The sequence below is a fragment of the Vespula pensylvanica genome, chromosome 18 (assembly GCF_014466175.1).
Source record: "Vespula pensylvanica isolate Volc-1 chromosome 18, ASM1446617v1, whole genome shotgun sequence".
Taxonomy (NCBI): domain Eukaryota; kingdom Metazoa; phylum Arthropoda; class Insecta; order Hymenoptera; family Vespidae; genus Vespula; species Vespula pensylvanica.
This window is the reverse complement of record NC_057702.1, coordinates 1,575,256-1,601,382: the sequence shown is the minus strand read 5'-3', so window position 1 is coordinate 1,601,382 and position 26,127 is coordinate 1,575,256. Positions and strand designations below refer to the sequence as shown.

The 26,127-nt window shown below is 34.3% G+C and overlaps 1 protein-coding gene and 2 long non-coding RNA genes across 6 annotated transcripts in view; 2 read left to right on the top strand and 1 right to left on the bottom strand.

The window, feature by feature from the left end:
• Positions 1-2,330: 2,330 nt before the first annotated feature.
• LOC122635523 (choline O-acetyltransferase) overlaps positions 2,331-26,127 on the bottom strand; it is a 56,367-nt gene continuing 32,570 nt past the window's right edge. For 2 of the 3 annotated variants that reach the window (XM_043825836.1, XM_043825837.1), the window contains 10 exons: positions 23,620-23,811; positions 9,212-9,384; positions 8,265-8,445; positions 7,980-8,154; positions 7,080-7,309; positions 6,751-6,962; positions 6,524-6,646; positions 6,253-6,451; positions 5,374-5,574; positions 2,331-4,212 (listed from right to left, as the gene is read on the bottom strand). In XM_043825836.1, coding sequence (XP_043681771.1) covers positions 4,003-4,212; positions 5,374-5,574; positions 6,253-6,451; positions 6,524-6,646; positions 6,751-6,962; positions 7,080-7,309; positions 7,980-8,154; positions 8,265-8,445; positions 9,212-9,384; positions 23,620-23,811 — 1,896 coding nt within the window. In that variant the 3' untranslated portion in view covers positions 2,331-4,002. The remainder of the gene's footprint in view (positions 4,213-5,373; positions 5,575-6,252; positions 6,452-6,523; positions 6,647-6,750; positions 6,963-7,079; positions 7,310-7,979; positions 8,155-8,264; positions 8,446-9,211; positions 9,385-23,619; positions 23,812-26,127) is intronic. The other variant, XM_043825838.1, reaches the window with a different exon arrangement.
• The window catches only part of LOC122635532, a 16,671-nt gene continuing 1,907 nt past the window's right edge, over positions 11,364-26,127 (top strand). The window contains exons 1-3 of one of the 2 annotated variants that reach the window (XR_006328699.1): positions 19,102-19,548; positions 19,666-19,955; positions 23,650-23,819. This is a non-coding gene — a long non-coding RNA (uncharacterized LOC122635532). Of the gene's footprint in view, positions 11,753-19,101; positions 19,549-19,665; positions 19,956-23,649; positions 23,820-26,127 lie in introns of those variants that run through there. The other variant, XR_006328698.1, reaches the window with a different exon arrangement.
• LOC122635534 lies at positions 14,625-17,324 on the top strand. The gene is made up of 4 exons (XR_006328702.1): positions 14,625-14,671; positions 16,428-16,552; positions 16,642-16,887; positions 16,983-17,324. It is a non-coding gene; the product is annotated as an uncharacterized LOC122635534 (long non-coding RNA).

Here is a 26,127-nt window from a genome sequence, read left to right as displayed (position 1 = left end):
GAATACCATATTTAATAGATAATGTATTGTTATTCGAGGTATGTACGCACTATATTTGTGAAATATATCGCGTTAGAAAACAAAAATATTTAATCATTAATCAATTATCATAATCAAATAATCCATCAATCAATTAGTTTATTGATAGCACAAGAGAAAAACATACACTTAATGCGAGACACATACACATGTATTACAATAAATTTCTTATGCAGAGGTATGCTGTGTATATTTTCTGCGTTAACAGAAAAAGTCGATCGTATTTTTATAACTCGTTTGAAACACTAAGAGATCATAGATGTTTTATGTGCTAGAGTATCCATGCTGTGTCTGTCTATGTCCTGTGTGTTTGTGTGTGTGTGTTTCGTACATCCATCGATAATCCACCAATAAATAAAATAATAGATTTATAAGTATACATACAACGATATATTATCTTTATAATTTCATTTAAAGATAATTGATATTATTTAGATGGTTAAACATTGATAAACATTCACGATAATATTTCTTTTTTTTTTTTTTTTTTTTCGTACGCACTTATAGAAACAATTACATTTTTTTAAATGACACATTAATTAATTAAACACCTAAACATTTTTATCTAATCGAGATTTTCCCCTCAGTTACATGTTGATATTTGATTAGTTTTATGATTTAACTAATCTGAGGGAAAAGAACACTCGAAGATCATCACTACGTTTGGCATTCGCCTGATATGCGTGTGATATTCTTGGTCGCAGATATGCGATCACAATAGTTTCTTACGATATGTTAATAATAAGATATATATGCGTATATATCATTAGTAAAGAAAAAAGTATTCGTACAGAAGGAATGCATTTCTAGAAATGTGATACCGTTGTACGAATACTTTTTATCTTCATTGTATATTTATAATATATATACTAACAACATTGCATTCTTTCCCTTAACTAATAGATTTTTTTTTTCTTTTTGTTTCTTTTTCGATTTTTTTTTGATTTTTTTTTTGTTTTTTGCGATCTCAATCGCAAAAACAGAATTCTTTTTTTTTATATACTGTATAGAAACGTGTATATACTTAATAAATAGCAGTACATAACATTAATACGCATACGTGTATGTGTATGTATGTACTTGATGATTAATAAGTGTATAATATATAATATAATCTATTCTTATTTTTTCATGTAATCAACAATATCGAGAAGAAACTCCGTTGGATATTTTCGTAAACTTTCAACGCAAAATCTTCAGAGTTTCCTTATTTAAATAAGTAATCAAAAACGCGAAAGCGCTAAATTTTGATGTGTGTTTTTTCTTTAAACTCTGAATATATAAAAACTCGATTGAGAGATTAAAATAATATTATAACGAAATCATTTTCCTCGCGACAACATATATATATATATAAATATAGATTAAAACAAGAATTGAACTAGATATAATATGTATGAATTTATGAAATTTTGTCCATTTTTTTTTCATTTTTTTCTTTTTTAAATTCAAACGAAATTCATTCTTGTAAAATATATGTAGAATATTAACGAATTTTATTTTTCATTGCTTGGTTTCTTCTCATTATTGTGTCTGCTTATTTTTATATGTGTATGTGTAATCTAATCATATATGTGTATATATGTATGGTATACGTAAAAATACAAATTATTAAAACTCATAATCAGTGGGATAAAAAGAACCGAGCATGCGTAAAAAAATGTGCGAGTTTAATATATTGACTCGACTATGATCGTGTTTTTCGTTTTTTTTTTTTTTTTTTTTTTTTCCTTATTAATTCTAGCTAATTAGAATCTCGTCGATCGAAAAATTTCAATTTATGAATCATCTCCTCTTTCACCACATTTTTAAATATTCCTGTCATTAATCACAAGGCATCAAAGAGAAAGAGAGAGGAAGAGAGAGAGCATTTTTGATTCATCGATCATTGATCTATTGAAATTTTTCGCGATTGATTCGCAAGTATCTTCGCGCGAACGATGTGTGTATGTACGTGCGTGTGTGTGTGTATCTTCAGATTAGGATAACTATTCTTTTTGAAAGATATAGGAAAGAGAGAGAGAAAGAGACAGAAATATAGAAATAGATAGAGCGATATAGAAGAAAGATAGACAGAGATAGAGCTATCCGTCGATGTTCAGATCGTTGCTCCTTAATGCATATCGGAGAACTGATCTATCGACCTATCTAAGAATTGGACAAGAGTTTACTGTGCGGGCGCCAACATACGAACGATTGGCCACGTGTTTAAAAGTGTCGCTGACGTTAACGTGTCATTCGCGCGCGCTTGACGTTCACATTTATATATATATATATATTTTTTTTTTTTCACAACAACACCATTAATTATTATTATTATTATTATCATTATCATTATTATTATTATACTAGGTCACAACTTAAATATATTAATACTATTTATATACGGAATGTAATTCAAAAGTTTTTAGGCGATAAAAAAGTTCTTAAGTGATGTTAAAAATCAGTTACTCTTTTTCGGGATTTTTTAAACTCGTAGTTAGGCTTGCAGTTTTACAATCTGCGAAAAGCTAAAACATTAATTTAAACAGTCTCGTGAAAGAGTAAATGATTTTTAAAATTAGAATTTTTGCCTTGTCTACGAACATTTGAAGCTCATTATATATTACTTTCAAAAGGAATTTTTTCGAAATATTCCTCCACGTAATTCGTCAATATTGTTCGTATGTTTTTTTATAACAATAATTAATAATAATAACAATATAGTTAATAACAATAACAAAAAGATAAGGATAAGCAATGATTCAAATGCTAATAAAAAAAATCATTTTAGATTTCTTGTAACATACACACACACATATGTATATATATATATATGTAATAATTTGTTGTATAAATAAAATTACTAACAAACCAGCACCCGCGCGAATGGCACATTCTTAGGAAGCGATGGGCTAAAAGTTTTACGACCGATCGAACTCTATATTGCCTACTACACGCAAACGGTTACCTTCCCTTATTTTTTTTTTTTTTTTAACACATTTTTTTTATTTTTATTTATTTAATTTTCTTTTTTTTCTCTGCTTTCTTTTCTTTTCTTTCTATTCTTAGCCGCGAATCGCCGTACAGAAGATATGTATTTTTCAGTGCACACATTCATCTCTTCTGCTTAATCGATTTAGTTTAGTTTAGTTTAGTTTAGTTTAGTTAGTTAGTTAGTTATTTTTTGTCCTTTTTCTCTCTTCTCTTTTTTTTTTTTTTTTTTTAAAGAAAAGATAGACAACGAGATATTGATAGTACCATAATATCAGAGAGATATATACGTATATGTGTATGTATATATATGTTACGTATCTTAAAATCTACGACAGCATTCGATGAGATTTTACTTTCTTTTTTTTTCTTTTCATTATACCCTTTAAAGATCGTATAGTATAATAAACCATCCAGATAAAACTAACAATTGTGCGAGAATATTGAGTTTTATAATATTATATTATATTATGTTAGCTAAACTACGTTTAATAAGATTTACGTTGTGTGTGTGTGTGTGTGTCTGTGTCTGTGTCTGTGTACGTGTACGTGTATGTATGTATGAAGTATGTATGTATGGATTCATGGTCGGATGGCCAAAAATTCCAAGGTAATTATAAAAATCAATTAATAATCGCCTTTTTCATTACCTTTTTTAGGCTCATAATTAGGCATGTAGTATTGAAACAAAAAGTTAGCCTGAAAGATCTCGGAAAAGAATAATTGATTTGTAGAATCATCTAGAAATTTTTGACCCATCTAAGAACTTTCTTATACATCAATTTTTTTTTCTTTTTTTTGTTGCAATAGATAATAAATACTTTCATCGTTACACAAGCTCATCAGTTATCTAATATCGTTTCGTTGTTTTCTCTTCCTCTCCTCTCTCTCTCTCTCTCTCTGTTTTGCTTCCTCTTTAGGTGAATGATATGATTTTTTCTTGCAACTTCTTATTTTTCTTTTGCGTTTCTTCATAATCTAAACATGTATTTAACTCTTATTAGAATTTTTTAACATTGTCGCCATATCTTTTAATACTTGTTCAAGCGTTTGAGCAAAACGCAACGAGTTTGTTTGACCGTCACTGTGAAAGGCCGAAATTTGAAACATAAATTTGTTCTTTTGCATGTTGTAACAGCATCCATAACCATCTGGAACTACTGGACCATATCCTATGAAGCCGTGTGTCTTTGTGGTAACCTATCGAAAAAATAAAAAAATAAGGGAGTATTAGTTTATCATAGAAATAATTATATATCAAATATATTTAATTCGGTTTTAGTAATTTCTTAAAAATTGTTCATTACTTTTTTAATGAAACTTTTAATTTTAATATTTATGGATTAATTTAATAGTCGAATTAGGATAATAATTTATAAGCAAAAAATGAAAAATGAAAAATTGAACTGAAAATTGCTTTGAATAATTTTAATGGTAGACACTACGCGCGTCGCACCCTTCTTATTCGTTCCTTTAGAATAGAATCAGGCTTGCAACGTCACTTCCGACAACTGGCAACTCGAGACGTGGATTGCATCCGGTCGTTCAATAGAGCCGGAAGCCCCTAGCAATTACCTTTGTTACCAAATTGGATCTCCAAAAGTAACGATCCAACTCAATGAAATTATTCCTTTGTACAATTTTTTCAAATTATTTCTATTAAAGTCTATTATACATGTTTTACTTATGCGTGGTGAGTATCATTAAAAGTATAATTATATTTATGAGATGACTATTAAATTTTAGACGATAATATTCTTCAAGGCTGCTTTGAGTAATCATACCTAAGAAGTAATCAAATATCTTATGATTCTTTACAGATCTTTATAGGAGAGATCGAGATCATGATTAATATATCCTTGTAATAGCGTTAAATAGTATAATTTATAGAACTCATAGGCGTCTACATTAATTTACAAAATATTTCAGTCTCTCTCGAGTCTTTGATTATAATCGCAAGGCGAGGCAAAGGTTTCTACAGCGATTATTAAAAAATCGATTACTCTTTCTCGAGACTTTTTATGCTAATTTCTTCCTTTTTTTTTTAGTTTGCACAGGTTCTTAGTTTGTAAAGCTACAAGCCTAAAAAGTCTCGAAATAGAGTGGATAATTATTTTTTTAATATCACTTATGAACTTTTGACCTACTCTGTGTATAATAAATTCGTTTAGATCCGTAACTTTTTGATGGATAGTTTACGTGTGAAACAAAAAATTAACAAATAAATTTTATTATAATATTAATATAGATTTATATAAGTAAACAATATTTTTTGTTTAAGATGTAATTTGAATGCAGACGCCAATGAAAGACATTAGTCGAGTCGGACGTAGATAGATGATCGATCATGATTATACTGACCTGCGAAGTCGAGAGAGCGAAGTGATTAACGATCTTGTAAGCCTCGTCCGTGAATATGTCCGGGATCGGTTCTCCGGCCTCCTTGGCAATATAACGTAGCCCCATCAAATGATTGTCGATTCCTCGTCCTGTTATATTGTCATTCATTTCCTTAGTTTGTCTTTGTACTGCCAAGTCGAACAATTCCTTGATTTTATCCGCCTAAAAAAAAAAAAGGAAAAAAGAAATGTTACAATAAAAATTAAACGCGATGAAATGTATTGACTTCGAACAACTTTATGATATTGATAAATTTTTATAGTATAGTATTTTTTTCCATCAAGGTCTGTCCGAGAACGTAAGATTTTATGTTAAAATAAATAAAAATAAAAAAAAGAAAAAAAGAAAAGAGGAAAAGAAAAAAAACATGCGATAATTATGTAGGTCAAGTAAATAAAACGAAAATAGTGGACGTTACATAGGCTAATTCTCTATTAATAGCCAATGCTTTTTTTGTTACATAGTATACATAGTATCTAGATAAGAAGATCGTATAAAAGAACAATAAAATAAACGAGAAACAATAGCTTGCCTACCGTTCAACGAGGGAGAAGGTTCGAAAAGAAAACAAACGGAAAATCCCCTTAAAAGCACCCTGCAAACACTCGATTGGATACGGAAAGCAAGGTAAGATCTAATTGACTGTCTTTTTCTTCCCTTGAAAAAATACTTCTTCTCTGTTTTGTCTCCTCCTTGTTTTCCAATATTTTTTTTTTATCGATACTACGTAAACATTAATAGGTATTCAATGAAATCTTAATGTTAAAAATGATGAAATAATTCATTCATTAAAAAAAAAAAACAATTGTTTAGAGAATATGTGTGTCAAGTTTCAGTTACACTGTAAATGGTGAACTGAACTCTTTTAGAGCCTTCGTCTTGAATGTTGCTAGTTGATTGACTTTCAGGATCGCCTTGACACATAGCCTTGGCCCAAGCTAAGGCCTCTGGACTGGCTGCTCTTATAACGTCTACTCTTCCAAGTGCAAATCTACGAATACCAGCACTTTCATACGTAGCCACTAATTTTCCATGCAATCTATAAGACATAGTATAATGTTATGATACATACTTATGAGATAAGAGGGATTAATCGGATATGTAAAATTACCTGAAGTATGTTAATTGTAATGCCAGTTGTATGTAAACGTCTGGACTTATTTTGCAAGATTTTATAAATTCCTTCGAATAATCAGAGAAATTGAAAATGCATAGATCTAAATCTTCGACGAGTCTAAACGATTAACACATGAATGTTATTTCTTTTCTTTTCTTCTTCTTTTTTTTTTCTTACTGAAAAGAGATAATATAAAAGAGGAGGTTCGAGTAATCACTTACGCATCAAAATTGCTTGAAGCTTCTCTGATATTATTCAAACTAGCTTCTGAAAGATTCCATTCGAGTTTCTCTGGAGCTGGAAGATGAGATGGTACTAAATTTTCTTCAATCGGTGGCATTGATTCAATCTTTTGTGTTATTTCCTCAATGGCATTTAAAATCGCAGGTGCCTCGCCAGCTGAATGTTCGTAACAAACACCCCATAGACCGTCCTACGAGACAAAAGAAAACAGAATTTCCAAAATTATCAAGATAAAGGTGAGCCATTCTGTATTCGTTTCATAGATTAATCCATATAATGATACTACAAATTTAACGATGATTATTACTTTGCCGAGGATCAATTGGACAGTTTGATCGAACCAACGATTGGCAGCCAAATGTCGAGATCCACCACCATGAAGAATCTGATGAAGTACATTCGCTAAATCACGGTCACCTATCCATCGATCATTTTTTTTATACGGATTATTGAATGTTGCTGGTAAGACGTCATCGTCGAGGCAAACGATACACAAACATCTTTCTAACAATTCTATGTTATGCCGATTACGTTCATCTGTAAAAACGAGATTATTGATTATATATAAGTATATATATGTATATTAATTATCTAGAACTCTTTAATCATCTTAACGTTTAACGTTAAGCTTCTCTTTCTCTCTCTCTCTCTCTCTTTCTCTTTCTCTCAATAAGGGATAAGCATCCCTTGCTCCTATCGCACGTGACAAAGGGAGAGTTTCCTTTTACTCCATTTATCTATCCCAACTCTCTCTCTCTCTCTCTCTCTCTCTGTCGACCGTCTTTATGTCGTTATCTCCCATCGCTTACTCAATTTATAACGATGCCTTGTAAATTTTACTCTCGGTATAAACTCGAGTTAGAGAGTTGTTATGGGAATATTGCGAATATTGGTATATAAGCGACCAAACGATAGTCATAATTATAGCTGTCAAATATATAGATTAACTATACAGATAAAACTAATCATAGTTAATTATTTAGAAATTACTTTAATGTCTTAATAACACTTATAGAGTATCATTTAAACGATTAACAAATTTTTGTCGTAATTCTAAACGAATAATAGTTCGTTTACACATTCGTAAATATATAATTAAAATATAAAAAATTTCTGTATGTATAATAATAAATAAATTCCAATAATATTTATTAATGTAATCAATATATTATTATATGAAAAATAAATTTTAACATCGGGTACATACTTTTCATCAGTTCTTCTCTCGCTTTCGCCCAGACCGGTCTTTTGGCAGTTGTTAGAATACCTACAGGAGGTGTTACAGGATTAGCCTTTGTTTCCATAATTTTTAAAATCTGTTGTATCAATTCGCTTTCAGTGATTCGTCCTCGATCCGATGCTCTGACAGGAACACTATAAAACTACAAAGTAGATTCTTCTCTCTCTCTCTCTCTCTCTCTCTTTCATTCGCTTTTTTTTCTATTGTATAACAAAAGCGTAGACAGAAATTGTTTAAGGATTGTTGTAGTACCTGGTTATGATGTACAATTATAATATGATCACCGGAAGTAGCTCTGTCAAAAATGATTTGCTCGTCCACGTTAATACCGGGTCGTCGATAAATTCGAAACATTTGATAGTGTTGAGCCATGCATAAAGCTTGCATCGTTTTTCCATCCTTCGATTTAACCCGTTCGATTTCTAATTCGGATCTACAAGAGAAGAAAAAATTGTAGAGTTACAAAAATTTTATGAGGACAAAGATCTCAGTCTCGTCTTTTTTTTTTTTTTTTTTTTTTTTCCATTTCTTTTTGAAGTTTCTTCTTAGGCAAAAAAAAGAAAAGGGGGGGAAAGAGAACAAAAAAATAATAATAGTAGTAAAAAGCAAAAAGGAGGAGTTCGTTTTCAGGAAGAGAGAATGAAAAGGGCTGTGATCCCTTTCTACACATTCTCTGTCTGTTCTCTTTATGTTCGGTCTTCTATGGATCTTAGAAACCGGATTTCCTTTCCAGAAAGTGAGAGAGAGGGAAAGACGTGCCTTCTCTCTAAATTGATTTCAGTGTGGCTTCTTTTTGTCCTGAGTGAAATCAGTAGTTCGAACGATTCCTCGAAGGCATTCATCCTTTACATAGTTCCTCCTTCGCCTTCTTGCTTCTTCAAGATTCGAGTGGGCGACGACTTAGCTTAGCTCAGCTGAGCTTCCCTTTCCACAAAGGATATAAAGTATCTTCCAGGTACTTGTATCCGAAAGGACGTGTTCTCGCATCGGTGAAATTGAAACGTTCATTCTAAGGACGTCACTTCTTCAGGACGAACGTTTCTTGATCGTTACGATAAAGGATAATTTCACAAAAGAAAATTTGCTTGGTGAAAAGAGAGAGAGAGAGGGAAAGAAAGAAGGAGAGAAGAAAAATGACAAAAAAAAAAAAGAGAAATAGATTGTTTTTTCTAATTGGATCGATCATCTTTGTTTATTACCTATCCAGCAGCTCTTGATAATTCAGTAATTCCGTTATAAATCTTCCAAGAAATATTGCTGCGTCCTGCTGGTTAGCAAATTGTTTTCCTTCTAATACTATGCCGGGATTACTATTGATCGGTAATGCCAAAGGAATAGATAGGTACATGTCGTATAACCACCAGTCGGTAGCCTGAAAATAAAGACCGTGTATATTAATTCATTGATATATTCGTATTTATTTAGAAATAACGTTAATCAATTTTTTATCTTTATTATTATTAATTTTTGTTTAATCCTTCTTAACGCGATGATGCGACAAAATATTTTCAATGGCTTTCACGAGAAGGGAATTAGGGAATTAACGGGCCATGCAATTTCGTCGTTTAATCCGTATTTAATGACACGTCGAAGCTTCCTGCAATCATCCTCGACGTTTTTATACGAAGAGGAAATTTTTTTAAGTAAAGGCGATATACATACTTTTTTTTTTTGTTAGGTTAGGAATTTGTCGCTAGTTTTTTTTTTCTTTTCCTTTTCTTTAGAAATTTTTTGGCATGAGAGAGAAAGAGAGAGAAAGGGAAAGAATACTTTAATTATAAAGCAGTTAACGTAATAGAAACGAGATTTTACTCCAAAATTGAATTTTGTTATTATTATCTATTATATGACAATAAATGAAAATTATGAAAATTAGTTTTCTGCATTGCTAAATGTAGAAATCAATTTATTATAATTTATTGCGTTTCACATTCTATATCTTTATATGTGTGTATGTGTTTTAGAATAAAATTATACCTATGACAATATTTAAATAATTATGTAAATTATTATTGCTTGACGCCTTTAGGAAGTAGTCGACTCGGTCGGTAACATGTGAGTCCAAGGAAACTGTATTTATTTTTAGCGTAGGTTCGTGGAAAAAAAGAAACAATTTCCTCTGTGGAATCCGCGTATAGACTTCCGCAGTAACGCGGACGTTTTATAATTGTAATAACTCGTATGCGATATGCACGTGTTAGAGTCAGCTTTTTTTCATACTATTCTGGGTCAGATCGCAAGCGAACTCTCGACGTTTCTATACAAGTTTCACGAAGTCGTCTGCATGTCGATATAACGGATTAGGTTTGCTTTCAAATGGTCTATAGATAGCAACCAAGAGCTCGATCGAAAGCGTTCTTGAAAGCCGTTTCCTCGTATATACGTAATATTATCGTGACAAGTCTTTACGCGATTTGAATTTCCCTCCCTCGTCTATGATCCGCGTCGGTCTTTGATCCTTTTTGGATATCACTTATATTTGACTCACTTTTATTTTCAATATATCTATTAATTAAAGCTAATGCAACGAATATCTATTTTTACTTATTAACAAATTCGATTATTTAATTTTTTTTCTTCTTTTTTTCTTAACAATCTGATCGAAACAAAATTAACATATTAATATAAATCGTTAGGTTACCTTGTTCGACGATTCACGATTGATGAATAATTAAACATGATTATACTGTCCTTTACTTAATTAAATCGATCAATTAAAGATTTTAACTTTGCCAAAAGATGATACTGGACACACTTTTATGCACTTTAGAACATTGAACTTTTAATGCACTAGTGAAGAAAAAATAGATATTCTTGGCGCTAAATCGTACCAATCAGATTAATATAGCGTTCGTAAAAACATGAAAGCTTAAACGTTATTTCCATTATTTTTGAAAATTTTCACCAGATGTCTCAAGGATGTAGAAAAGAAAGTGAGAGAAATAAGAAGTAAGACAAAATTCGAACCAATGAATAAAAACGAATTATCATTGAAGAAGAAAGGAATTCATAGAAGAGATAAGTCCTTTCATTAGAAATAGAATTAAGCATTTGTATGGTTTGATTACTATTCTCTTACTTTAATTAATAACATTTTATTTCTGTAATTCGTTAAATCATTCAGGTAACTTTAAAGATTTTAATGTTTGTATATCGCGGGTGCGATATTCTTTTGTTTCCAAAAGCTTTGTTTTTATGTGTGGCAACACTTATTTTACAATGTTCCTTTATGTAGTAAGGACGTTGAATTCGGGCAGTTAAGATTTATTCGATACGATCTGATTAGTTACGTTCAATAAACGATCATTAAAACCGAATAAGTATAATTTGACGTGTGTGTTTGTGTAAGTTGTTTAATTAATTTCATAACATGTAATTGTAATCATTCGATAGGTAATAATTCGATAAATTAATTAGGTTATATAAGTGTAGTAATTTCCCGCTTCCGAAATAATTTTTACTGCGTATAATCAGTGTGGACAGTAGTGCCAATAATAATAAAAAAAAAAAAAAAAACGGAAGTGTTGGTAAAACTTAAAGTAATTTGATCAACGTAGTCCTTATTACTTTTCGGTTGATCGGTCGTTGTCGTTTTATGAATTTTTCATCGTTTTATATCGGTGGTGCTGCAGTATAATCATTTTCCAGAAGCAACGAAGAATATCGAGTAGCGATCAAAATGATGAACGTGCGAAGGAGACGCTATGAAAGTAGATTATCGGCATGATTGAAATGTCGCAGTAAGTATTTTAATCGAGGTTAACAATTTTCTTTTCTTTCCTCTTCTTTCTTTCTCTCTCTCTCTCTCTCTCTCTCTCTCTCTCTCTCTCTCTCTCTCTCTCATTCTTAACGGTTTTGTCACTTTCGTTTAAAATAAACGTTTTTATTCGTTCGAATAATACGATCGATAAGTGTTATTTAGGTTCGCATAAGTATTTTGAATAAAATGTTAAACTCGAGTATAACGTCTCGAGTTTCAACGGAAAATATTGCACGGGGAAAAGAAAGATTTCTCGCCATTTTTTTTTTTTTTTTCGTCAACGTCGAATGCATCGCCGTGTTTATGCAAAATCCGAATTACGCAAATAACGTGTGAGCTGCTGCACGCTTGTTGCGCTTTAAACGCAATGAGAAACGCAAATCGCCTTCGTGAAATGACGACGGACGGTAGTTCGGCAACGAAACAGAAACGTAACAAGATCGGTCAATATCTTTCCGTCCGACTCGACGTGATCTTATTCAGGATACACCGAAGACGCGTACTTGAAGACTGCAAATGTTTCGTCCATATTTTTTACCACTGTTTCTAAATTGCATCATGCGAAGTGCACGTGCATCTAACTTCGCAACCTCCGCACGGGAGATCTGCACCTAACTTCTTTACGAGAGCTCATCTGTATCTTGCTCGCGTACGCGTATGAAATTGCTCGGATCAAGAAGATATGTCTACCTACGTACTACCAGCCGAACAAATACGATAATCATCGTTTCGCACGCATAACTGCAATAAAATCGTACCGTTTCTTTTTCTTTTTTTTCTTTTTCATGTCTTTCTAACTTTCGTCATATACGTACAACAAAGAGCTTTGTTAACGTTTTGAAGACGACATCGATCGTTTGAAAATTCGCGCTAAATCTGGAGAATAGATTCCTACATTACCGATTTAGTAATTCGTACTCGTTTAACCTCTTTTTAATTGTTACATTTCAATTTAGTTATTACTAATATTATTACAATTATTATTATTTATATATTTCTGAAGAATTACGAGAGCGTACACGTAAGAACCGTAACACGTTTTTTTTATATGGTATAATAAGATTATGCGAATACTTTTGGGCCAAGGATAACGGTCTCTCGTTCTTTATGTTTAACCAAAAAAAAAAAAAAAAGAAAAAAAAGAAAGGAAAAAAGAGAGATTGATCATATCAAAAATTGCATAGTGTACGAGAAACTTGCTCGGTATAACGATGTGTTGCGCACGCAAAGTATGCACGGTGGGAGTTTGAAACCATTTTCGAACGTCTGTCTGTCAAGCGGGTTTAAGCTTTCGGAATCCATTAAGCAAGATGATTGCATGCTAAACCATAAAGTCTATTTCTCTTGTGTGATCGAATATCGATGATAATCAATGAAAATTTATAGTCTTTCGAGTTTTACACGGGAGAGATCTGCACAACGCACACACATGCACACGGTTGTATATAGTGAGAGATGTGTAATTTTATTTATTTATATTTATCTTATTCGTCGCTTTCAGATATAGATCCTAGACAAAACGATGTTAAAAATGATGCAGATAATTATATGTAGTTTGAAATGAATAATACTAAAGCAATGGCAGTGACTATAGAAGCAGGTGTTCACATAATAAGTTACTTCGTGGGAGATGATCGAGTATCAATAAATTACTTGGCGTGCTGATCTATCCTCCTGCAGATATTGCAAAACCTACGAGCGTCTAGTTTTCCTCAGATTTAATGAGCTTGCTATTGCTTCGTGTAACTCTGATGCATCATTATTAGACAAATCTCGGATGTGGTATATACATTACTTGAATTATTCTCTATCTATATATATATATATATATCGTCTCATTGTGTGTGCAGATCGGATCAAAAGTTGCTAGATAATTTTAAAGATCTATTACTCTTTTTCGAAACTTTTTTTGTTTTATCGATTTACTTATTCATCTATTTTTCAGATCGCAAAACTACAAACTTGGCGTTTGTAAAGCTGCAAACGTGACAACTCTCAAATAAGAGTTATTAGTTTTTCGAATCATCTAAGAACTTTTGACCCATCCTGTAGATATGAATTAGATAGATCTATATAATAGGTGTTATAGATCTTAGAAAAAGTTAAGTGCGATTATTTCAAAAACGTTTTATTTAACGATCTTAATCGATTCGATTAGTTAAGATTTATGTATTTCTTTTTTGTTTCGTCTTTTTTCTCGCGATTAGAACAATTTAACTCTTTCGTCAATCGTTTGGATCTCTTAACGATCTCATCAGTGAAACAGGTCAAAGCATTTTACTTTTAGACTGTTCGGAGTTCGGTAATAATGTATCTCTTAAGTGACGGCATTTTAACGATCTAACTTGAAATTACCGAAAGATTCGTCTCTCGTCTCGTCTGATCTCGTCGTGTTCTTCTTAGGAAACCCATGGTGCAATAATATGTACATCTAAATGCGTTCGGCCGGTTAAATGATTGGATTCACGTGTCGAAAGCGTCATTTAGGAAGGGTAGAATCGTATTAAGCAGAGCAAATGCGAATAATTCTTTTTTCTTTTTATTATTGAAATTAACTGGTATTACGTAAACGGTATCTTCAAATCGATCGATTCATTTGTTACGTTTGTTATACTTGAAACATTTTCACTTTTCTAATTTCTATTTATTATCTCTTTCCGATTATTCAAAATAATTTCAAAAGGACTCGAAGAATTAAACTCTTATTTGTTAAAATGAGGTAATGCATCTCTTGATGTCCTACGAATAAAATACATAAAATAATAATATAATAAAAGAACATTAAAAGGACTATTATAGCGTAGTTCCTTTTTAGTACGGATAATCAAGTCGAAGTTAGACATTTCTTGAGAATTCCTGAAGTTTCCTGAGAATCGTTTCAAGTTGATGTAGTCTCTAGGTAATTGAACAATTAGTAAGAGCAAAGGTATCGAATAGATGAGGACTCGTGAACGAGAGACATCAACTAAGCCTAGTTCGAAGTTGGCTTGGTGTCACGTTACGGAGATTTCAACAGAAGCCTGAACACGATGTCGCCGTTCCGAGTTTCCAAGTACATTCCTTCTCTCTCTCTCTCTCTCTCTCTCTCTCTCTCTCTCCTCTCTCTCTCTCTCTCTCTCTTTCTGTGTATGTGTCCGTTTGTTTGCTGTTTGTCTGTCTGTTTGTCTGTCTGTCTGTCCGTCTCTTTCTCTGTCTCTGTATATATCTTGACTGGTAGTTCTCCCTCGACATACTTATCTTTTTCTCTCATCCTCAGCATTTCTCTCTCTCCCTCCCTTATTCTCCCTCATTCTCCCTCATTCTCTCTCTCTCTCTCTCTCTCTCTCTCTCTCTCTTTCTCTTTCTCTTTCTCTATCTATCTCTCTATCCTCGTCTATCTTTCTCTTCTCTCCCTCCGTCAGGCGCAAACTCGACCTTATCGACCACCCTAGCGAGCTCTCTGGCAACCAGCAACGTTTGTATATCTTTCACTCGTTCCATGTATTTCGTCATTGTTCGAATACACGCGGCAAAAGGTGCCGGGAGGGCAACAGGAGAGTGTGGATCTGACAGGGGCTGCAGTATCCATCGGTTAGAACTCTCCATTGACCCTCTATAACCCAACCTGTTTTTTTTCTCTCTCTTTCCCTCTCTTTTGTTCTCATTCCCTCTTTTCATCCTCACTACTCGCTAATGAAGCATCGTTGAAGAAAATTCGATACCTATCGTGATTTTGTAGGGAGGTGAAAATTATTATTTTCAATATTATTGTTGTTATTATTTATTTATTTATTTATTTATTTATTTATCTATCTATTTATTACTTCTTTTTTAATACGATGATCAATAGATCAATAGATCGATCGATCAATAGGAACTATTTAACTTCCTTTTTTAGATATGGAAAGAACTTGGTAGTTTTCAAGTAATTTTATCAGTAGAAAATAATCGTAGAAACGTTGACGTCTAAGTTTTTCATTTAATTAATCCATAGAATTAAAATTATTTAGAGCTAGCCCTTTTTTCTTATTAGATACGTTAATTTGTTTTCTCTCGTGTATTCTGCTCGTCATGTAATTATAATGAGTTAGCAAGGTGTTCGGACTTTGGTCACGATCCCTTTGGGATTACTTACAAAAGGCGATCGATCAATTTCTGATAGGTCAAGTAACAGTCCAACACGGATTGCGGAGAGCTCGACGAGGAGACTTCGATAGCGTTATAGAGATAACAGGGATATATTCGTTGATCCATGAAGAAAATGGGATCAAGAAGTTTCCCGTATCATTGGCAGCTCGAGGATTAACTCGAGAATTCTGGATCTTATCGTTCTTTCAAACCTATCTTGATTCAATGTCTCTTTACGCTTTCTGATATCTGAGATTTATTTCTTTTTCAGTTTGCTTTCTATCTTAAGAAGCTAATTTAATCAATAAAATTCAATTGAAGCAATTTAAGATTGTAAAGAACTATTTTGAATTTACTTGGTACAAAGGAAATCATGTTGCTCTCTCTCTCTCTCTTTCTTCCTCTCTCTCTCTCTCTCTCTCTCTCTCTCGATTTCGTTCATCGAAAATTCGATCTCCGATTGGCCCACTTCTATATAAAAAGAGTCAGCTTTAAATAATTCATTGTATTCTTCTTGTGGCTTACCAAAGCTGTAATTCTCGTTGTAGGTTATCGATCGACCCTCCTATATAACGATCGAGTGTTCATATTATCGAATCTCGTGGTTAAATTTCGGAAATGTCTTGACAATAATGTATTGTAATATTGGTAACTCGGATTAAAGTAAATCATTGTTCGTAGAACAATATAGTTTATTATTATTTGAAAACGATAAGTAATTTGTTCTCATTAATTATTAACGATTTAATATTAATTTTTTAGGAAATCTTTGATCGGTGCCAGGCATTATCATTTTAGAGAAAATTTTGTAAAACAAAGTATCTTCAGAGAAAAGTTTATAATCTTGTATCTCCCACGACACGATCTTTTCATTTTTCATGAATCAAGATAACCGTATTGAAGAAATTAAATTAGAGCGATAAGTTTGAAAGCACACGTATATACAGGTGAGAAATTGAGAAGAAAAAGGATGAGCGATCCTGTAGGAATTTTGGAAAAATTTTGAAAGTATGAATTTTTAAGGAAAAAGATTTAGAATTTTAGATGCGACATCTGGTATGATCTTTTCTTTTTCTTTTTTTTTTTTTTTTTCATGGATCAAGTACGTTGGCAAAAATTAGATTGGAGCGATAAATTTGAAGAAAACGCAGGTGAGAGACGGAGATAAAAGAGGGTGTTATCATATAAGAGACATCGATCGATGAAAATCGAGCGACTCTTTAAGCTGGTCGTAACCTCTAGTAGGTCCGGCCTTTAGGACGAGGTCGTGGTGACCCAGATCGCTTCGGTCTCGCCTTACCTGTGCTCGACGTACCATGGCGGCTGCCTTCGGCTGCTCTCCTGCAATCGTTACCCCGGATTCTGCGCACTTTAACGTATGCGCCTGGAATACACCTTTGCACCTTTCTCTTTTTTTCTCTCCCTCCCTCCTTCTCTCTCTCTCTCTCTCTCTCTCTCTCTCTCTCTCTCTCTCTCTCTCTCTCTCTCTCTCTCTCTCTTTCTAGTATCACCTCACCTAGTGTTTCTATTTTTTATCATCAACGATGTACATGTATATATACACACTCGTCGCATATATGTATATGTATTTATACGTACATTATTGTCTTTCGTCATTCCACGCAAGAATATTCACCTTCCGTTTTTCTATTATACGGTTCGGTAGTTTTTTTTCTCTCTTTCTCTCTTTCTCTCTCTCTATAGGCTAGCTTGTATGAGATCATAGAAAAGAAAACTGAACAATGGTATAGACTATGTAAATCTTAATATAACTTTTACGGTGAGAAATATATGGCTTTTTTCTCTAAGGTCGTAAGAATAAACATGTTAAGCGTATATTGTGAGAACGAAAGTTTAGAGACGTGGGGGATGAGTTTACAGGTAACTCGCATCGATCCGCTGGACCAGCCACTTCATTTAATTTCTCCCCATACGTCTATGTATCTCTATATACGTATGTACGTATATACTTATGTACAATATAATACATGCAACAGAGATATTTATGAATTTTCTCGTTTAGTTGGCAGAGGTATTTATGAAGTTTCTCGTTGATCTCGAATTACTGAGATATATATATATCTTCTTTTATATATACGTATATATATTTCTTTTATATATGTATTTGTTTTGTTTTGAAAATTCATGGTTTTTGTTACAAATTCTTTATAAAAAACTTTATAAAAGTTTTTATTGCATGTATGTATACACACACACACACACAGACACACACATGCACTTTTTTAACTTTGGAGGATTCTGCGATATGCAATCTCACTCGTTGAACCATTGGGAAAATTTCATTTCCATCTTGTTTCCAGTCGATGTCGAGCTTCAGAAACAGTCAGAATATTCACGGTAGACGACGAGGACGACCCTTCGTCAAGGCCGAAGGGAGCGAGTCAGGATAGAATTAAAGGTTAATCCCGCGGGGTATGCGTATTCGAGGAGGGTCGAATTTCTCTCCCCCCTCCCACCCACCCCCTTCACTCTCCTCTTCTCATCTCGTCTCTTTTCCCTATCTCATGATTCGTGTTCTCCATCGAAAAAGACAGTGGTTTGTGTTTTTTCTCTTGTCTCTCTCGAAATTGAAAGATACCATAAATATTTGTGTTGTTAAGTGCTCCTCGAATAGAAAACTTACTTTTCCTCCTGTTCCGTCTCAGTTCACTGTCTTCCTTCGTGCCACTTCAATCCTTTTGATCTCAGTATTATCTCGATGTACCGAATCGATGTTAACAATTCGCAAAATTAATATACGTGAACGAGTCTATTTAATCCATGTATACAAATAATTGATCTCGATTTGATTGATTGATCGACTCCGTTCCAGCGGAGTTGCATAAACAAATATGTATTTAATATCAATGGAATCAGTTCTTTTTATTATTTATTTCTTTATTCGTTTAGTTCCATTTACCAATTTCATTTTCGCATCATCGTAACGATAAACGAAGTATAGTATTCTAAGCCAGCTTAGTGATCTCAAAGAGATTATAAGTTTCAGGCCTACGGTCCATAGAGGCATACGACTATACTACCGTGAATCTCCAGGGTGAGATTGGTTCTTCCTCGGTGTTTCACGTGGGGACGATTTTCCCATTCGCTATCGGATATATCGAAGCCAATTTCACAAACGACCTCTCCGGTTTGATCGTTTCACTCTTTCCCAAAGCCCGTTAACTTTATTCTTATTTTTTTGTTCTTCTTTCAAAACACCTGGTGACCCGACCAAAACATTTTTTGTTCAGAAAAGAATCGTTCGTTTTATTACTTGAGCGAGAAAACGGAAGATCAGACAACGCGCAGAAAATAAATATTTCAACAGCTGAAGATTATCCAGAATTTCTTCTTCAAGATCGTGTCTCATATTTTACGCTTCATTTTATTACTTTCCGTAAGATCCATAGTTGAAGACAATAGGGGCATGGATGGAAAAGGGTGACGAAACAACCACGGGAGGGTTCTATAGCTCTTTTTCTTCTTTCTCTCTCTCTCATTTTTATTTTCACGATATCGTTCCAACGATTCTGTAGACAATCCGTAAGGGCTTAGCGCTGTTTCAACAAAGGATTACCACGCTACCCTAAGCTCCACGAGATACCAGATCGTACAAACCTGTACTGGTGACAAACATTAAAATTGCCAAGATTAATGTTACGTGGAGAGGTACTTATTCCAATGTTTATTTTTTGTTATTGCGTAGTATTTTTTATTTATGTATATGTATGTTGCAATCACTGTTATTATTATCCTTGGAATATTAATTGTGGTTTTTCTTGATAGGTAAATTTTTATTCTACTATAAAATAAAACAAGAAAAAAAAAAACAACCGGTCAACGTTGTGTTTCCCATCGTAATTGCAAGGATAACCAACAACAAAAGGAACGGTTGATCCCACTGGAACTTTCGATAGCCCGTACAAAGTATTTCCCCGACAGCGTTTTAACGAAGTGGCGGAGTCGAACGACAAAGGGAGCATCTCGTTTGACAAAGGACTCCTCTCTTTCTATCGGGGGGGTTTTTTTTTCACCAACAACAAAAAGAATAAAAGAAAGAAAGTGGAAGGAAGAAGGTAAGCGTTTTTTTTTTCGCGCATCAGCTGTAGAAGGATATCGATTTACTGCGAGTTTCCTTTATCGTCACTCCGATCATTCTCGACACGTCGAATCTCCTCGATCGCTATGGGAACTACACTAATAAAAAGAGAAAACTTTAGGGACCCTATGCAGTTGCTTCTCTCTCTCTCTCTCTCTCTTTCATTAGAACGAGAAGAAGCTATTACCTAGCTCCGCGCGCGCGCGCGCGTGTGTGTGTGTGTGTGTACAGTCTCGCGTGTCACGGAAAAATATTTTCCCCTTAAATTTCCTCTCGCGTGTGAAAGCTGAAGTCACCTTCCCAAGAATCGTCCTTTCCTTCCTTTCTTCTCCTTTCTTCCTTCTTCCTTCTTCGAGCTTGGAAAACTTTCTTTCTCTTTCTCTTTCTCTCTCTTTCTCCTTCACTCACTCTCTAACTCACTCTTCTTCTTTCAGAGAAAGAGACGTCGTTCCATGCCCACAGGGATTCCTAAGAAAAGTTGCGTACTTTAGGGTTCCACGCCTTGGCCTTGCCTTCCCCTTCGAATTCGTACTTCTTCCTCCAAACGCATCTGGCTTTCCTTTCTCTACTGGTCGTTCTCGGTCTGACTATCACGATATTCTCGCTACTTTACTATATCTACTCGCAAGCAATTTTCATAACGCTCCTTTTCTTTGTTTGATAGACGCGTTGGGAAGAAGCGACGGTATTGCGTAGAATCGATCAGTTGTTATAATCGATACAGGATGAGTGAAAAGTTGTTAAGCATTTTTAAAAGTCGAAAACTCTTTATGCCAACTTTTCTTCTTTCTTTTCTAAACAGTCCTTTGGAAAAAGAGTAATCGATTTTTAATGTCATCTAGGAATTTTCGGTCCGATCTATGCTTGAAAAGAAATAACATATGTATGTTGATGTTTTAGATTGCGATCAGAGATACGTATTTTCAAAAGATAAATTTTGAACGATGAAGGAAAATTCCCGTTGGAAGAGAAACGTGCTAGTTTGCACGAAGCAGGAAAGAGATACGTTCATCCGATATGGAGCTTTTGACCAGACTATAAACGTTTATTGCCCCTCGTCCTCCATCGTTTCCTGTCTCCTTGAAGTAGGGAGTAAAGAGAGACGTCCCTTTTCCGAAGCCTCTACACACACCGGTTTGCACGTGCCTTCTTCACCCTTTTCTCTCTCTTTCTCTTTCTCTCTTCTTTCTCTATCTCCCTCGCGGTTTTATCATTTATCTTGCGTATTCTCTTTCGCTTGCTAATACTTCTTTCCGAGCTTTTTCCATTTTATATATTTTCATTTTCCTCTTTGTTATCTTTTTAATGGGTGGATATAATGTTTCATCACAATTAAATATTCTTAATTGTAACAATATTTTAATTCCGGCTAATGTAGATAATGATATAATTCTAATGTTATCTTTTCCTGTCATTCGGTTTGTTCTTCTCATTTTCCTTTTATATTTCTCGGAGAAATTATAATATTTTTTTGGAGGTGAGAAATCGTAAAAAGGACGCTGCAAATAGTACGTAGTACAAGGGAGGGAAGGGTTCCCTGTCCAAGCGTTAGTCTCTATGGGTTTTATCAGAGTGGGAGAGCTTTAAGGCCGGCAACAGAGAGAATCGTGCTAGCGGTAAGCTAATATTACGATACCCCGCGGCGAGCTGGAAAATTTCATTGGAACTTCCATTATTCATTCGCGAACCAACTCGACCCTGTTCTCTTCTCATCTGCCTGTGTCTCGTTAAATTCGATCTAGAACTTTGATCACTGATGAGACGCGACAATTTTTAATAGTTAACATTTTAGTTTTCCTCCTTTCGATCGTCAAAGTTTTCTCCCCTTCAAACTTTTTCCTCAACGTGTTCAAAATTATTGGATCTCCCTGTATATTTAGTTGTAGATATAAAATGTTTTATACACGTGTAGAGAAAAAGAGAGGAGATATCGCGTATAGTAGAGGTGGTCTACCTTTTGAAAATCTTTCTCGTCGTTTTTGTTGTATGTAAGCGACAGACGAAACGACATTTCCGTTTTGTCGGCTTTAACAGAGCCAAAGAAAGACTCAGCTGGAGCCTAGGCGGGAGAGAGAGAGAGAGAGAGAGAGAGAGAGAGAGAGAGAGAGAGAGAGAGAGAGAGAGAGAGAGAGGGGCAGCACGAAAAAGCAATTTTCTCGCGAATTCTTTTCTCCTTTGCCTTCGTTCTCATCTGATCGATCGGAGAGACCTTTACGGATCTTCTATCACGAGGATCATTTTTTTTTCTTTCTTTATCTCTCGCTCTCGCTAAATCGTTGATATTCGATTCCATTCTTTTGTAATTTCCGATCGTTTAATTAATTTAAGGATAATGGTAGCTTATTATGGATCATTTGAGAGAGATCTTTCGCGTTAAAAACGAGAGTTTACTAGTTTCGTAATAAAATTTTCACGTAAGCAATGGATTCATCGATAATTAACGTAACGTAACGTAACGTAAGATAAGTTACAACACACGATATCTTGAGCAATCACATTTGTGAAATGATCGATCTGCCCGAGTACTAAATCCTGAGTAACTTCATTTCAAGGAAAAGGAAATTCAATTTAACTCGATATCCAGACGTTTTCTTATTTCGACCCTCTCGTAAAAGTAATTCCGATAGCTTTGAATACTTTCCTTTTCTTTTTTTTTTGCTAGTTATCAACTTCATTATAGATATCTTCATCTTTTTTACCCCACCAAACTGAATTTTTAGACTTTCCTTAACGAAGTACAAGCAAAGTTGGCTTTTACAGAGAACAACTTTTAATCCATGGTGTGTGCTTGTTAAATTCTATAAAAAAAATTGTACACACGTATATACGTATATACGAATCTCGCTTTATCTTTTTTATTATCGTACAGAATTCAACCCTTCTCTCTTTTCGTTTCGTTTCCTATAATATTTGCATTGTGCGAGAACTCTTTCTTCTCTTTTTCTCTTTTGCCCTAATATTTCTATGCTCCCTCTTGTCCCTCTTTACTCGAGCATAGAAGGTGAAAGGCATGATAGAGGAAGAAGAGAGAGATAGCGTACATGGGCCCCCGTAAATCCATTTATTTATTTATTTATGTGCCACGGGGGGGCTTTGCGAAGCGAGGGTGGACGAAGAGTGTAGGGTCTAGCTTATAGCATAGCAGCCAGAATGCATCGGCCCAAGAATCCCACGGGAACGTGCGAAGCGTGCTAGACACGGGGGAAAGATCGCAAAAGTCATGAAGGACACGCGGATATTCGATGAACATGTACGAAAGAGAGAGAGAGGGGTGGGGGTGGGGGAGAAGGGATGCTTACAATGGCGTAGGACCAACCGTTACGGAAGGTAAATTCTCTGGAGGCATGGTGGCTTAAAACGAAAGTGCTGTTGTGCCACTTAGTCGAAGAAAAAGATTCGCTATTCTTGTCTTTTTTTATCAGTATCTGTTTGTCCCTTTCGTTCAGTCTCTCTCTCTCATCTAAATCCCTTTCTTTTTTCTTACCCCATAAGAATATTTAATCATATAAGAAGGTATCAAACGAAACGATTTTTTATCCCTCGTTTACTTTGTTTAAAAGGAAAGAACAACGACAAATATACTGTCAAATGTATTTTAGATATGATAATAACGTGCATATTGCAATTGTATATCAACTTACCCAGTTAGTCATCTTTTGTCTACGTTCCAGAAGATAATGCTGCAACTTCGGTCCAGGTCCAGATAAGAATCCTCTAAACAAACTTCGAGTCTTCTCCAGATGATTCGGTGTTATTACTTCAACTTGTGCGAGATACTTCTGCATGGTTGTTACCAAGTCTGGGACTGGAAGACTGGGTAGAGGTTCGACTCTCTGCAATGGTAATATTTTCATTGTTAGGATAGTAATAATAACTATAGCAATAGTATTTAGACTTAGGCATGTCTAATATATATATATATATATATATATATATATATATATATATATATGTATATACACGTCTACGTATCTTTAAAGAACTTTAAAATATATGAATATATTTTATATCAAAGATTACTTGTAAAAGGAGAGGGATGAAGGGTAGTCGATGAAAAAAAAAAAAGAAAGAAAAAGTAAAAAAGAAAAACACGCATTGAAAGGAAGGGTGGCACGATAAGCACCTAACGTCCTTATCCCGCACGACATGTTCCGCGGTCCTCCGGAAAGAAGGCCACGAGCGATTGTAAAATAAAGAATCAATTGAGAAACGAAGCGTGTCTGGCACAGGAAGAGCCCTTAGGGCTCGCACGCTTCGTTGATCAGAATCCCCTTTCGCCGCGGCCTAACAAGACCAACTTTGTGACCCGACGAACACACGTCTATGCACGAATACATAAACTGAGTCCACTACCCTTCGATCGTTCGGCTTGAATTTTTCTGTTGAATGATCGAGAAAAGAGAGAAAAAGGATGAATAATTCCTTCAAAAAGTAGTCTACAGTCTCAATATGTAATAGATATATAAGTTTCTATTAACAATATATTTAAAATCGATATTTTTATTAAAACGAATTCGAATCGAATTAATTTCTTGTTTTTTCTTTTGTACGACAAGCGTGTGATTTCTTTTTCAACGGTGAGATTAGTAAATGAACGAGTCTGGGGATTAACGATTCTCGAGTAATGCTCGACACGTAAGATAAATAAGGATATAGCAGTTAGATCAAGATAGGAGCTTTATTCCAGGCACGAAACGAATCCCGAAAATCGTCTTTTAGTAACGAGCCGGATTATCGTAAGCACCATGAGTCAGTTAGATTCTGAAAAATTCTTGTTGCGTTCTAACCAACCCTCGAACGTAACATATCTCGCGAGATACGGTTAGTTTTTTTTTCGTTCCTTCGTACAACGGGTGTTCGTATTCCCATGAGATTTTCGCTCCCCTTTCATAGACCTCATTGATATGCACCGCTGGAAACTCTACTAACGACCTCATACGCACTAACCTGTCTTGGACAACTCTCTTCCTTCTCCATCATAGTCACGACCGTGTACGAACTTGCTACACTACTACCAGGTACCACTTGCTAGTCGCATCGAACACGTTCGATAATGCGGAACTCCTTTTTTTATTTTGATATGCGCAGAAAAATATATGCAAGTGTTGTGTAACATTATAAGAATAATTGTCACTATATATTTTAGACACGTCTGATTGGCTATACTTTTAGAAGTAATAAACGCGATGAAACGAACAAGCAAATCTCGTTCAAGGACTCTACAATTTTGCTACTCTTATCTTAAACGATAGAAAAATAAGATTTCCATTAAAAAAACATTTATTCATTGACGGTTGCCGTATTGTAAGTAGGTAATGTTATTGTTAATAGGCGGATAACAATAATATGTTATACATTCTATATACTCTGTTGTAAATTTTTCTCTTATCTGACAACTTGTACGATGTCACGTTTTATTTATTTTTTCTGAAAAAATATACTCGAGACGATAACTTAGTCGTAAAATTTGTAATTTTTATCAACGCGTGTGTTGTCTGTCTGTTTACAATGAGTATTAACAATAGATCAATAATTTTTACGATACGTGTAATTTCTTAAAATCAGACTTTTTATAAAGGTATAATTAGCTAGGTGATCGGTCTAATTCGTACGAGATTGGTGTAATTAGGTGTAAATATAGTGACGGGAATAGTAGGATATCCTAATTCTAAATGGTTCAATAGTTTCGATCAAGCACCCTCGTTTGTCCAATTCGATAATAATCAATCGGACGTGCCTGCTATTCGAGCTTACTGAATTCGAAATAATTTCGTCATTCGTCCGACGGCCGGAGAGACTAGTGCTTTTTCTTTCTCTCTTTATCTTTTATAACGACCCTTATTCGTGCACGTTGCATCTCATATAGGGAATTTTTAAACCTTTTCTTTGTTTCTTTTTTCTTTTATTCATTGACGCAGGCACTTTTCTTTTTTTCTTTTCTTCTTTTAAGAAATTCGTAGGAGGGATGATTTTCGATATCACGTATTATCAGCGTATTATAAATTTCTAACGTAACGTGTCTATTTTTTCACGATTATAGCAGCACCTTGCAATATTTCATGAAAATCCCGACGGACTAGCCACTCGTTACGCAAACAGAAGAAGAGAGAGAGAGAGAGAGAGAGAGAGAGAGAGAGAGAGAGAGAGAG